Here is a 15150-nt window from a genome sequence, read left to right on the forward strand (position 1 = left end):
TTGGGCAAACAGTTGATCATGATTTAATGGCTCAGATTAGCGCCATGTTTAGGCTATCTACATATGACTAAGTCTATTTTTCAGTGCTTATCAATTAGTCTAAGAACATGGTCCTCGAGACGCTTGGGTCAAACAACACCTGTTAAGATTAAAGATGCCCAAATCATAATTGTAGTAATCCACCTGGGAGGATGCTAGAGTCTGATTGTTAAGCAACAAAATGACGCGTGCGCAGCTATGGCGCAAAACAGATGGGGTTGGCTTAGATTGACATGTAAACTTTTATTTTGTCTTCAATGTTTATTGAAAACGAATACATTTTCACGATGAGCACTCAAATCCATCGTTAGTTGTTGGTTAGCTATCTAGCATATACGTAACGTCAAAATACCTCAAGACATGGTATCAAGAACAAGATGAAACGAGCCACCTACGATTCTCCACAAGCCCCATTTGAAGCGTGCGCATCGTTTGACGTGAGCTAACCCTTCTATAGTGCAATTCAAATGCTTCTTCTAACGTGTTGGGATGCATTTTATTTTAGAGCATACAATATACCGAGAGAACTTTCTTCTATCTGTTTATGTAAGCCATAGGCCAATACACACCCGTTTCTTCCATTGTTGTATTGCCACTTTAAGGAGAGAGACAGGTCTTGGTTAAGGCAGATATAAATCAACGTTATACTTTTACATATAAGGCGACTAATTTCCAACACTCAATGCTGCTGTCAAATAAATTATCATTTTGTTATGACAGCCCTATTAATCGATCCCACTTCTAACATACATTTCTCTATTTCGGATTAGCATGTTTTTTTTCTTCTTAAACTCAATTGCGGTAATGGCTACACAACAGATGATACCTAAATGGGGACGTTTAATTCTCGTTGGCAGCTGACACCATAGTTTTTTTTAAACTGCCGTAAATTATGGGAAATAAAGTTGTTTGAAGAAAAATATTTAAAAAAGTCGTCAAATTACCCGTTATTTATACGCCCCCTCCATGTGCAATACTAATAAAAGGCTACTTTCCTGTGGTAAAGCATTGGCCCACGTGTTCTGTCTTAAAGGTCCAATTCTACTCTTCATCAAATACTATCTGGGTAACAATTAAGTACCTTTCTGTGATTGCTTTTGACCATTTTAATTTAAAACCTTTTCTCAAGCAATAATTTTCCTAGGACTGTCTGAAAGTGGTCTGAGTAGCTGTTATTGGCAGAGATGTTTGGAACTCTTATTGGTCTAACTAATTTAGCACATGGTGATGTCTCCAGGCAGTCCAAAAGCTCCATCCAAGTTTTCAAACAGCTCTTACATTTTAAAAAGGCATTTTCACAGTATTATTCCAACCTCTGTGAAAATATACACTGAGTGTACAAAACATTAGGAACGCCTTCCTAATATTGAGTTGCACCCACTTTTGTCCTCACCACATTCTCAAATCTTCGGGCATGGACTCTACAAGGTGTCGAAAGCGTTCCACAGGGATGCTGGTCCATGTTGACTCCGATGCTTCCCACATTTGTGCCACGTTGGCTGGATGTCCTTTGGGTGGTGGACCATTCTTGATTAACACACAGGAAACTGTTGTGTGTGGAAAAACCCAGTAGCATTTCAATTCTTGAGACCAGTGTGCCTGGCCCCTACTACCTTATCTCGTTCAAATGCACTTAAATCGTGTCTTGCCCATTTACCCACTGAATGGCACACATACACAATCCATGTCTCAAGGCTTAAAAATATATATATTTAACCTGTTTCCTCCCATTCATCTACTCTGATTGGAGTGGATTTAATGGGTGACATCAATGTTTAATAGCGGTTGGCATCCAATATGTTGCATTACTGCCCCCAACTGGAATATAATATAAATCCATTATACTTTGATACAAAAACATTTTTGTGAAAACAAAAACTACTTTGACTTTCTGTTCCTGCACCACGCCAATGGCCTGGGAGGACGGGACACCACCGCTCAACACACCTTGTAAATCTTCTAAAGTCAAATGTACTTCTCTGCAGCTGCCAACATCTATTTTCAGTGATTTCTGCAGTACAGTTGATAACCATTGCTATGAACGCTAAGAAGCCAACGTTAGTGAAGTATATATATCACTCGTTGGCCTATCCCTCTGTGCTGGCACAGATCTACTACCCACAGGGATCCTCTCAGGATCCCTCACCCTTGACCCATCCTCCTCTACTTTCTTCACTGCCTCAGCATACGACAACTTCTGCACTACTCTGGCCACTTCAACCTGCCTCTTTCGCACCGGACACCCCGTACAGTTGGCACACACAACTGTATCCATCGAAACTACATGATCCTCTGTCCTATGCCATCCTGAACACTTCCCACATCTTGGAATCTCCCTCCTACACACTACTGTAACCTGTCCATAAATGTTGCACCTGAGACACTGCTGTGGATTCAGCAGAAAAGCTCTAACAGAAACTGATATATTCTAACATGACTTTATTGGTAAAAGACACTAACTCAAAATGACTGACTGTGACTCTTACTTCACCAACCGGGTCTGCGTTGCATCAAACGGCAGGTGTCACGAACGCCAATCTTAAAATTCAATTGCTCCACCTCCACAATTAACATTAGACCAGAAATCAATCACTCATTTCAGTAGTGCCCTATTCCTAAGCGCAAAACAAGAAACGGATGTTGACCAAAGTTGCGTGACGCCTGCTCCATCTGGGCAGAAGAAAAAAAACATATCACATGACCACTACAGGTTACCTTCACTGATTCAACAGCATCCAACTCCTTGCCCACCCACCCTGAAACCACAAATGGATCCACTTTCTCCAAAAATGTTGCTCCTACTGTACGAGATTCTCCTTTAACATGTCTATCGATGCCAGGATCGGACTCCGAGCTTTTCACTATACCTTCCACCTCACTTCACTCACTTCCATTTCACCTCCAGAACTCGGTCTGGCGTACCCCTCACTCTGTTTGCACTTGACACCAATCTTCTTCGACGCGCCTCCCTCTTTTCCACCGTCTTCAACAGATAAAGACTCGAGCTCTGCCTCCCTCACTCTTCAACCTCTTCTTCCTCTCTTCCGTTTCTCCTCTGAAAACCAATTAAACGACTCCTTGTGAAAATATTCCACTTGTCCACATCGAAACCTCTTTCTTGCCTCCTCAACAGAACATCTCTACTACAACTGACAGCTCAACAGGTGACATCAATAAGGGATCATAGATTTCAGTCTCATATTCCTAATGTTTTGTACACTCCGTGTATATAAAACAAGGTAAAATCTCATTTTTGACTGCATTGGGCCTTTTAACCTATTAGAGGATGTGTATAAAGCTATTATATTGCCCTCAGGCTCACACACCCTACTCTGAGACACTAGTAGGGAACTGATCCTTGGTTTGAAGCCCTCACACTTTCACTGTTGCTTATGTTTTTAGTCACATTCCTTTTATAAACTCCTCTTTAGCCTCAATGTCCTTTTGCTTTTAGGTTGAATTGCTAAAACTAGACTTACTGTAGGAGTAGTTTTGTTGATGTCGGTCTATCTTTGCAACTAATCTGCCAACATCACATTAGGGTTAGGGTTATGCACATACAGAAACCCCCTGAGGTTGTTGACGGAGCTAGCTGACGAATTCAGGTGGAGAAATACCTTTCCTCCAACTTTCCCTTTCACTCACCTCAGGTCAAGTCTAAACAAGACCTTGGTAGGTAAAATGTCTTACAAAAGCTGAGGGTAAATTATTTCCCAACAATGACTTGTGGGTTTATAGTTCTTCACTGTAAATCTTTTTACGGGAACCTTGCCTTGTTTCTTTTAACTTAATTTATTTTTACAGCCACTGTCACCTCAAGGACAACTTTTCTCAGAACTCTGGTGAAATAAAGTATTTTAGAATATATTATTTGAATTAGTGTATGTTTTCAGAAGCTCCAAACAGATCAGATTGACCATTATACAAAGCCCGGCGTCACATGGCCAATGACCACATAGCTGAGACTAACTTTCTTTTTGTGCTGTTTTTTTACTTTGCTGATGCTGTGACTTCTACTGCAGTAGTTGTGTGCATACAGCTAATGTTATCTTTGTTCCTACTGTACTCTAGCCTTCTGTTTTTTTCTGGTTAACCAAGTGTATAGCGCAGCACAATGCCTTGTTCCTCAGAGTTGCTTATGTGAGCATTATTTCCTGCTTGGATTGAATAAGGCCAAGTCAGCAGAGGAATACATGAATGAGGAAGTCACAGGATATCATGTCACACCATGTGATTCTCATTTATCATTTTCTATACATAGAAAAAATTGTCATTGGACTTGTGTAAATATGCAAATTCGTGTTTGGTCAGGTAACCATGTTATTTCCACAATCCTCAATAAGTATATTGTTTCACATTAGAAAGTGTGTGTGTGTGTGTGTAGCCTATGAAATGACCTTGGGAAGATCTCAGAACTGATTTGTAGTGAATTTATCTTTCATAACCAATTAAGGTCTTAAAGGTACCTAAAGTGCAGAGTATCAAACTCCTGAGACATTTGTAAAAAAAAATAAAAAAATAAAAAACATTTTTAGGGGGGTGCAATCGCAGATAGAACCTTAAAGCTCTGAAATGACAATCTGGGTTCAGCCATGAGGTTTTATCTGACACTTCTGAATTAGACATGTTCCGTTAAGAAAACTGTATCTATTTGAATACATACATGATAGAATAACACTATTTTACCAATATAAGAGTCAGAACACATAATCCAATACATTAAGAAATTAAGACTAATTACTGTCATCTCTGAACAACGATCCAAAATCATACACTAAGATTTTTGTAATGTAAATGTAATTTTTGAAAGTGTAGTTAAAAAATTTTTTTGCCTTCCATCATGAGTGATGAGTGATTTCTGCATAGTGCATCTATAAGAAAATAAATTGTAGAAATAGGCAGGGTTTATGATTTACCGCAATGGAGGTGTCATAACCATAAAACCTAGCGGTCAAAGAGGGAATTGGCTCCAATTGTTTTTTCACCATTCATTTTTCCCTTAGGGGATTTTAGAAACACTTAAAATAACGGCTGTGTAAATCTCTCGGACAAGGTGATTTATCAATATATTTGGCTCTATTTATGCTCAGATTAGAAAATGCTAATTAGCATCAACGTAGACATCATGCAAGACTACAAACTCCCTGTAAACTCCTGAGCGTCATCGCTTTCTGACACCTATGCTAACTTGCACAAGACCGTTCACAAAATTGTCCACTTAAAGAAATGCAGCCATTTTGTTCATTACTACATGTATCTAACGTTAATCCAGAGATTCTTAGCTTTGCCTCGATTCGGCATTTTCATCATCATGGCATTGTTAGTTCTTTATGATAGCCAAATTAGCATTTCATTTCGGGGGTAAATATTGGTGAATATATTATTGAGTGATTTACATGGTTATCAAAACGTCATTCCAGTGTAATCCTCTAAAAAATACCCTATTGGAAAAAATAAATGGTGGAAAAACTATTGGAACCATTTCTTTGTTTGAGCACTAGGTTTAATGGGTATTATGACTACTGTAGTACTCTATTGGCAAAGACGTCTGTATTTGTATTTGCATCTGTATTTGTTTAGGCTGGTGATTGGATTGCAGATATAACCTTATAGTCATATAGTGCCATGTTCAAATGGGTTTATGCAGATAGAACTTTATAGTTTAAAAACATGTATTTTTGAAATCTAACTTCACAGCCAGACGAAGAACCATCTAAACATCAATTATATGTGACCAACTCATTTATTGATTTTTTTATTCCAAATAGAACTTCATAGTCCGAATCTTTCATTATTGTCTTTCTTACAAAGGCAGAATAGCCCTACCTCATCAAGAGACGAATCTATATGTAATCTGTCAAACCATTTATTCCCGAACACCATGTAAATTAATGTTGTTTTGGCATTATGGCTATTGAATTAATGCCCTGTGTAACACGAAACATTTGAATCAACACATGGATGTCGTTTTTTCCTTTTAACGTAGGGCATTTTAGATGGGGTGCACAGATTCTCCAAATAGTTTGTGGGAGGAGCATTGGAGAGCGTCTCAAACGTTGCCCTGAATTTACGGTAACCGAGTTGATATTGTCACGTTGGCCATTATCGCTTTATGTTCTCTTACCTGGATTTTCCCCGAATGTTTAGAAGGGGACATTATTAAAGATTGAAGACAGAAAAGCCGCAGCACCACTCAGTAGAAGGAAGGCAATTGGACAGTTTGCGCTCAGAAAAGTCCGATGAATGGCTGAAGATTCCCCTATGATTGAGGTATCGATTCCGTCGCTGGAGCGAGAGGTAGACGAGTCGGGGAAATTGAGAAAGGTAAACTGTTGTAGGCTTAAAAAGTATCTGGATATGTGTGGTACAGTAAGGTTCAAAACTTATTTTAAGGCATTCTCTTATGTTTTCCCACAACTTGTCATGCACATTTTGTTGCACATATAAGATTTTTAAAAGTATATTTTTTTACTGCTTGGATAGGCGATATTCCATTGGTCCTTGGTTTGCTGTTCGTGCCGGCTGCCGCGCCATTCCTTTGCACCAGGCAAGCTAGAAGGGCACCTATTCCATAGATGTATATAGCGTTTATTATATAATTTCTATCATTTTGTGAATCATTGGTGCCCTCGTGTCCTTTATTACACAATTGTGAAAAGCTTCAGTTGTCTGTGGCAGCTTTCTCCCACTTTCCCTTAAAATATAATTTGAAAGCCCTGAGCCTCATTTGAAAAAGAGACACATCAACACAGAAGTATTGCAGTTTGCATGCCAAACAAAAGGAAGCCCAAGCACCCAATCTTTTTTAGAGGACAGTTGCCATAAACACAGGCTACACTCAGTGGTGGAAATAGTACCCAATCGTTCTACTTGAATAAAAGTAAAGATGCCTTAATAGAAAACGACTCAAGCGAAAGTCACCCAGTAAAATAGAACTTGAGTAGAATTCAAAATGTATTTCGTTTTAAATATACGTAAGTATCAACAATACATGCTATGAATCATTTCACATTCCTTGTTAAGTAGACAAGACAGCATGAATTCGTTTTTGAAATTACGGATTGCCAGGACCCATCATTTAGGGCAGGTGGGACTGAGCCCCACCTGTTTTGAACCCCACATCTTTATAACAGTTTTTTTTTTTTTTGGGGGTTTGCCACACCAAGATTTACATGCTAAAATCGCCACTGCCAGGGGCACACACCAACACAATTTACAAATAATTTGTTTAGTGAGTCCGCCAGATCACATACTGACAACTGGCTCTGCTCGTGAGTCATTGTGCGCATGTTGATTTTGTCTATGCCTTCCAGAAGCATACATGACACGCAGGTTAAAATACCAAAACCAACTATATTAATTAATGTCAAAACTAGAGGTCGGCCAATTAATTGGCATGGTCTATTTGTAATTGGGTCCGATTTCAAGTTTTCATTTTAATCGGTAATCAGCCTTTTTGGACAGCGATTATGGCCGATTACATTGCAATCCACGAGGAAACTGCATGGCAGGCTGACCACCTGTTACTCGAGTGCAGCGTCAAAATGACCTTGTGGCTAAGGAGCCAAGGTAAGTTGCTAGCCAGCATTAAATTTAACTTGTAAAAAAAACAATCAATCTTCACATAATCACTAGTTAACTACACATGGTTGATGATATTACTAGGTGAACTAGCTTGTCCTGCGTTGCATATAACAATGCGGTGCCTGTTAATTTATCATCGAATCACAGCCTACTTCAACTTCGCCAAACGGGTGATGATTTAACGGAAGCACATTAGTGAAAAAAGCGCGATCGTTGCACAAATGTACCTAACCATAAACATCAATGCCTTTCTTAAAATCAATACACAGAAGTATAACATGTTTTACCTGCATGTTCAGTTTTTAAAAAAATCATGTTAGCAGGCAATATTAACTAGGGAAATTGTCACTTCTCTTGCATTCAGTGCAAGCAGAGTCAGGGTATATGCAACAGTTTGGGCCGCCTGGCTCGTTGTGAACTAATTTGCCAGAATTTAACATAATTATGACATAACATTGAAGTACTTAGACTCAAATCAAATGTATTTGTCACATACACATGGTTGCAGATGTTAATGCGAGTGTAGCGAAATGCTTGTGCTTCTAGTTCCGACAATGCAGTAATAACCAACGAGTAATCTAACCTAACAATTCCAAAACTACTACCTTATACACACAAGTGTAAAGGGATAAAGAATATATACATAAAGATATTAATGAGTGATGGTACAGAACGGAATAGGCAAGATGCAGTAGATGGTATAGAGTACAGTATATACATATGAGATGAGTAATGTAGGGTATGTAAACATTATATTAAGTAGCATTGTTTAAAGTGGCTAGTGATACATGTATTACATAAAGATGCAGTAGATGTTAGAGTACAGTATATACATATACATATGAGATGAATAATGTAGGGTATGTAAACATTATATTAAGTAGCATTGTTTAAAGTGGCTAGTGATGTATTTTACATCAATTTCCATCAATTCCCATTATTAAAGTGGCTGGAGTTGAGTCAGTGTGTTGGCAGCAGCTGTTTAACAGTCTGATGGCCTTGAGAGAGAAGCTGTTTTTCAGTCTCTCGGTTCAAACAGCACTTTACTTAGGGTTGCCACCCGTTTGATGAAATACAGAAAGGTTCCTTATTTCACTGAAAGAATAAACGTTTTGTTTTCTAAATTATAGTTTCCGGATTTGACCATATTAATGACCTACGGCTCATATTTCTGTGTTTTTTATAATTAAGTCTATGATTTAATAGAGCAGTCTGACTGAGCAGTAGGCAGCAGCAAGCTCGTAAGCATTCATTCAAACAGCACTTTACTGCACTTTACTGTGTTTGCCAGCAGCTCTTAGCAATGCTTGAATCACAATACTGTTTATGACTTCAAGCCTATCAATTCTCGAGATTAGGCTGGCAATACTAAAGTGCCTGTAAGAACATCCAATAGCCAAAGGTATATGAAATACAAATGGTATAGAGATAAATAGTAGACGTGTCATAATTCCTTTAATAACTACAAGCTAAAACTTCTTAATGAAGAACTGGGAATATTGAACCACCAGCTTTCATATGTTCTCATGTTCTGAGCAAGGAACTTAAACGCTAGCTTTTTTACATGGCACGTATTGCACTTTTACTTCTCCAACACTGTGGTTTTGCATTATTTAAACCAAATTTAACAGGTTTCATTATTTATTTGAGACTAAATATATTTGATTTATGTATTATATTAAGTTAAAATAAGTGTTCATTCTGTATTGTTGTAATTGTCATTATTATATATATATTAATTAATCGGTATCGGCTATTTTTTGGTCCTCCAATAATCGGTATCGTGTTGAAAAATCATAATTGGTCGCCCTCTAGTCAAAACACACTCAAAACATTCATTGACATTTAGCTAGCTTGCTAATTTGACTTGGGAGAATAATATTTGGTTGTTATTTTAGCTCAAATGCATATGGTCCTTTTTTTTGCTGAAACCTTGTAGAATTTTAACCCATTTTGAGTCACACAAAATCGTGGCTTCTCTACTCCGACAATTAATCCACAGATAAAAAGGGAAACCTAGTTCGTTTTCAGTTTTCCTTGATTAATCTCTCCTCGATTGTTCTTCTGTCGATTTTACGTGTTCTATTGATATTAATCTATTAATCTATTAATTATCTATTAATAATTTGACAATGTTTCTGTCCTGCTAAGCATTCAAAATGTAACGGGTACTTTTGGGTGTCAGGGAAAATGTATGGGAGTAAAAACAACATTTTTCTTTAGGAATGTAGTGGAGTAAAAAATATAAATAGTCAAGTACAGATACTTAAATGGTACTTCAAAGTATTTGTACTTAGTTACTTTACACCACTGACTACACCTAGCTGCCGGAATGACAGTTGCCAGTAGAAAAGTTGGTGTTGACAGCACTTTTTGCACCTACCTAGCACTGGGGACTTGAGTGCACTTTTTGTCTGCATTTACACAGGCAGCCCAATTCTGATCGCTTTGGATAAAATAATCCCCAAAATGGCTTATATAGGATACATATAATATGACTGAATATACTGGCACAAAGTTCATGGACTTGGGCAAGAAGTTTTTTGTTTTTGACAGTGAAAACCCCCAAACAATGTCTGAAGTCATTTACAACCGGTTTTGGTTGAGAGCTGTTGGCTTGAGAGCTGTTGGCTTGAGAGCTGTTGGCTTGAGAGCTGTTGGCTTGAGAGCTGTCTGCTTGTTGGCTTGAGAGCTGTCTGCTTGTTGGCTTGAGAGCTGTCTGCTTGTTGGCTTGAGAGCTGTCTGCTTGTTGGCTTGAGAGCTGTCTGCTTGTTGGCTTGAGAGCTGTCTGCTTGTTGGCTTGAGAGCTGTCTGCTTGTTGGCTTGAGAGCTGTCTGCTTGTTGGGTTGCATCTACACAGGCAGCCCAATTCTGGTCTTTTTTTCATAAAAATATCTGATGTGAAAAGATCTAATTTCACTGTAAAAACAAGCAAAAGGAAACCCTTTGCCCAAGTCTCTGAACTTTGAGCCAGTAAATTCAGTCATGTTATATGTTGCCAATATACACAAAGAATACAGAACATTATGAGCACCTGCTCTTTCCATGAAATAGATGGATGAGGTGAAAGCTATGATCCCACTTGTTAAATCCAAGTTAGATGTCACTTGTTAAATCCACTTTAATCAGTGTAGCTGAAGGGGAGGAGGCGGGTTGAAGAAGGATTTTTAAGCCTTGAGACATGGATTGTGTGTGTGCCGTTCAGAGGGTGAATGGGCAAGACAAAGTGTTGAAGAGCCTTTGAACGTGGTATGGTAGTAGGTTCCAGGCGCAACTGTTTGTGTATCAAGAATGGTCCACCACCCAAGTGACATCCAGCCAACTTGACACAACTGTGGGAAGCATTGGCGTCAACATGGGCCAACATCCCTGTGGAACGCTGTCGACACCTTGTAGAGTCCATTCCCCAACGAATTGAGGCTGTTCTGAGGGCAAAAGAGGGGGTGCTACTCAATATTAGGAAGGTGTTATTTATGTTTTGTACACTCATTGTATGCCATTTAGCAGATACTTTTTTCCAAAGCAGTAATTGTATACTTTTCCTTATTGGTTGCCACGGCTGGAATCAAACCCATGACCCAGTTGAAAAATGGGTTCACGTTACACATCCCACAGCAGCTGTAGTCTTAACAGGATGACTAACTTGGCTGCCTCTATGATCAACAAAAGTAAGACTGAAGTCATTTTTGACTGACACATAATTCTGCTTCGAGTCACTCTTGAGCTTTTGGTGTGTGTGTGTACACACTATTGTGCCAACCTGAACAGCACTTTATGTGCAGGCTTGGATATGTTATTTTCACATTGTCTACTCCTTTCCAGCATGAGACTAATATTGCTTGGGAAGCTAAAAGTGGGCTGAGCTGACCCTTAGCTAGTCTGATAATATAGCTGTTGCCAGTCTTCTTTTAAACAAGCAGAGGGGCATAGTCAATTATCCATTTCTTGAAATAGAGTGGGGTTCAAGAAGTGGTCCACTCATATCCCTTTCACACCAACATGCCGACCCAAACTATTCTGTGCTGGCTTGTATATTTTCTATGCACATACAGTACATTGCCCTTTCAAACAGGGTTCAAGCTAGTATGGTGCATGCGTATCCAGGCCAGTTCAGCAAACCTTGGATGAGCTCGGCTGAGTAGTGTGAAAAGGGTTTTGCTTGTCTGTTACCTGTCTGATTTGGGGTGCTGCGTGTTCCACCCTGAGCCTTCTGCTGTGTTATGTAAGGAGGGGCCAACGGGCCCCTCTGTGCCAGGGGTTTGCAGGTGGAACTAGCCCTATCTGCACACCCACAACAATGAAAGCTCTGTGATGGAAGGGTGACCATTGACGGGATGGCGAGAAAGAGAGGATGGCTGGAGTTCTGTCTGTAAACCGGCTGTATGGCTTCAAGAACAAAGAGACCCAATATGGAAAAATTGTCATCAGTTCATTAGGAAGACGATCTCTGTACTCTCATATATCCCCACGGACTGAGTGAATGTACCATCAGCTCATCTGTAGACATATAATTGCATGGGGAACATATAGTGACATTTTGTTAATTGAAATTAACGAGTTAAAGCATCAAAAGTGGATGAGCTGTTTTAAAAAAACTTGTTTACCAGTCTCGAGTGAGCAGACAAAGACTCTTTTCTTTGACAGGAAGTACCTTTTTGGGCAGATGTAACTCAATCAGTTAAATTATGTGCTTCTTGTCCTGAACAGTAATTTGGTAAACGAATGAAGAAGCACAAGGTGTGCATGCGTAGGCTGGGGGAGTTATTTCATATGAAATAGGCGCTGAGGTTTGAGACTGACTTTGCAGGTTAGTGAAGCAGGCTGAACATTGAGCAGAAGCAGGTACTTGTTGTTCATTGTGATACTTGACTTTGTGGAACTGACTAAACCAGTGAGTTCCGCCATAGCGGGAAGAACCGCAACTTCAGGAAAGGTACATTTGTGTGTAATTGAGAGGAATTGGTTACTTTTAAAGCTCATGAACAGTCAGTCACATATCTTTGTCACTAAATAACCATTAATCACAGTTTTGGTGATGGTCAAAAGTATGTATCGTCCGGGTAATAATCTTGTATTATGTAAACAGTAATCTTGTAACATCTCAAATGTAGAGGTCGACCGATTATGATTTTTTTTTTTTCAACGCCGATACCGATTTATTGGAGGACCCCCCCAAAAAAAAAAGCCGATACCGATTAATCTGACTTTTTTTAAAATTTGATTTATTTGTAATAATGACAATTACAACAATACTGAATGAACACTTGTTTAAATGTAATATAATACATAAATAAAATCAATTTATCCTCAAATAAATAATGCAAAAACAAAGTGTTGGAGAAGAAAGTAAAAGTGCAATATGTGCCATGTAAGAAAGCTAACGCTTTAAGTTCCTTACTCAGAACATGAGAACATATGAAAGCTGGTGGTTCCTTTTTAACATGAATCTTCAATATTCCCAGGTAAGAAGTTTTAGGTTGTAGTTAATATAGAAATTATAGGACTATTTCTCTCTATACAATTTGTATTTCATATACCTTTGACTATTGGATGTTCTTATAGTAACAATATAGCTTCCGTCCATCTCCTCGCCGCTACCTGGGCTCGAACCAGGAACACATCGACAACAGCCACCCTCGAAGCAGCGTTACCCATGCAGAGCCAGGGGAACAACTACTCCAAGTCTCAGAACGAGTGACGTTTGAAACGCTATTAGCGCGCACCCTGCTAACTAGCTAGCCATTTCACATTGGTTACACCAGCCTAATCTCGGGAGTTGATAGGCTTGAAGTTATAAACAGCGCAATGCTTGAAGCATTGCGAAGAGCTGCTGGCAAAACGCACGGAAGTGCTGTTTGAATGAATGCTTATGAGACTGCTGGTGCCAACCATCGCTCTATCAAATCATAGATTTAATTATAACATAATAACACACAGAAATACGGACCTTAGGTCATTAATATGGTCGAATCCGGAAACTATCATTTCGAAAACAAAAGGTTTATTCTTTCAGTGAAATACGGAACAGTTACGTATTTTATCTAATGGATGGCATCCCTAAGTCTAAATATTGCTGTTACATTGCACAACCTTCAATGTTATGTCATAATTACGTAAAATTCTGGCAAATTAGTTTGCAAAGAGCCAGGCGGCCCAAACTGTTGCATATACCCTGACTCTGCGTGCATTGAACGTAAGAGAAGTGACACAATTTCACCTGGTTAATATTGCCTGCTAACCTTTCTTTTAGTTAAATATGCAGGTTTAAAAATATATACTTCTGTGTATTGATTTTAAGAAAGGCATTGATGTTTATGGTTAGGTACATGTTGGAGCAACGACAGTCCTTTTTCGCGAATCATCGATTATATGCAACGAAGGATACGCTAGATAAACTAGTAATATCTTCAGCCATATGTAGTTATAACTAGTGATTATGATTGATTGACTGTCTTTTATGAGAAGTTTAATGCTAGCTAGCAACTTACCTTGGCTTCTTACTGCATTCGCGTAACAGGCAGGCTCCTTGTGAGGCAGGTGGTTAGAGCGTTGGACTAGTTAACTGTAAGGTTGCAAGATTGAATCCCTGAGCTGACAAGGTAAAAATCTTTCGTTCTTCTTCCCCTGAACAAGGCAGTTAACCCACCGTTCCTAGGCCGTCATTGAAAATAAGAATGTGTTCTTAACTGACTTGCCTCGTTAAATAAAGTCGGCAAAATCGGCATCCAAAAATACCAATTTCTGATGGTCTTGAAATCGGTACTAATTAATCGGCCATTCTGATTAATCGGTCGACCTCTACTCAAATATATACTCTGGGCAGTGGGCACTGATTGCAGAGTATGGTAACTCTATAAAAATAATTTATAATGATTTTACCAGTATGATAATTAGTAAAGGATGGATGATTATTCTGCTCATGAGGATCCATGTTAGATCCAGTGGCTGCCTGGATAATGGCCACAGCCCTCCTGCTCTGAGAGCTCATTCATCCATGGATTGAGGGTCATCTGTTTCGGACCATCATTGGTATGTGATGACATGGCTCCAGCCCCATCGGTCCACTGAGTCGCGAGTCGCCTGGGCAACCCAGGAATATGGAGGCCATGTGCCTTCTTTGAACAGCTAGCCTGGTACCAGATCGGTCTGTGCTCTCTTGCCAGAGTTGGTACATGGCAAGACAGCACAGACACATCTGGGACCAGGCTACAGACACTCAAAATGACTGTTTGCTGAGAGAGGAGTTAAGTACTGTACTAGGCTAACCGCTCGAGTCACTGCTGATTTAGGGTCAGCCCTCTTTCGAATGTAACAGAGCGAGTGCTCAGCCAGTTGCGAATAATTAAGGACCAGATGTATTTTTAGGTCAAGAATAAATACCAAAAAGGTAAACTCTTTAATGTACAGTTTATTTGTTTTATTGTGTTGGATGGTTGTAGACTAGTTCATAGATTTTAAAATATAGCTTTAAATCAGTTATAGGGTGGCAAAATGGTCCTTGTAGCAATCACTCTGGATCAACCCCTG

At 39.2% G+C, this 15150-nt stretch overlaps 2 protein-coding genes across 5 annotated transcripts in view; one reads left to right on the forward strand and one right to left on the reverse strand.

Moving 5' to 3' along the window:
- The window catches only part of prdm11 (PR domain containing 11), a 362582-nt gene that overhangs the window by 238091 nt on the left and 109341 nt on the right, over nucleotides 1-15150 (reverse strand). The gene's annotated exons all lie outside the window — the stretch shown is intronic.
- Nucleotides 176-15150, forward strand: part of snx22 (sorting nexin 22) — a 27866-nt gene continuing 12891 nt past the window's right edge. For 2 of the 3 annotated variants that reach the window (XM_035790499.2, XM_052465389.1), the window contains exon 1: nucleotides 6064-6363. In XM_035790499.2, the coding sequence (XP_035646392.1) occupies nucleotides 6283-6363 (81 nt within the window). In that variant the 5' untranslated portion in view covers nucleotides 6064-6282. Of the gene's footprint in view, nucleotides 477-6063; nucleotides 6364-15150 lie in introns of those variants that run through there. The other variant, XM_035790500.2, reaches the window with a different exon arrangement.

This window comes from Oncorhynchus keta, chromosome 17, assembly GCF_023373465.1.
Source record: "Oncorhynchus keta strain PuntledgeMale-10-30-2019 chromosome 17, Oket_V2, whole genome shotgun sequence".
Taxonomy (NCBI): Eukaryota; Metazoa; Chordata; class Actinopteri; order Salmoniformes; family Salmonidae; genus Oncorhynchus; species Oncorhynchus keta.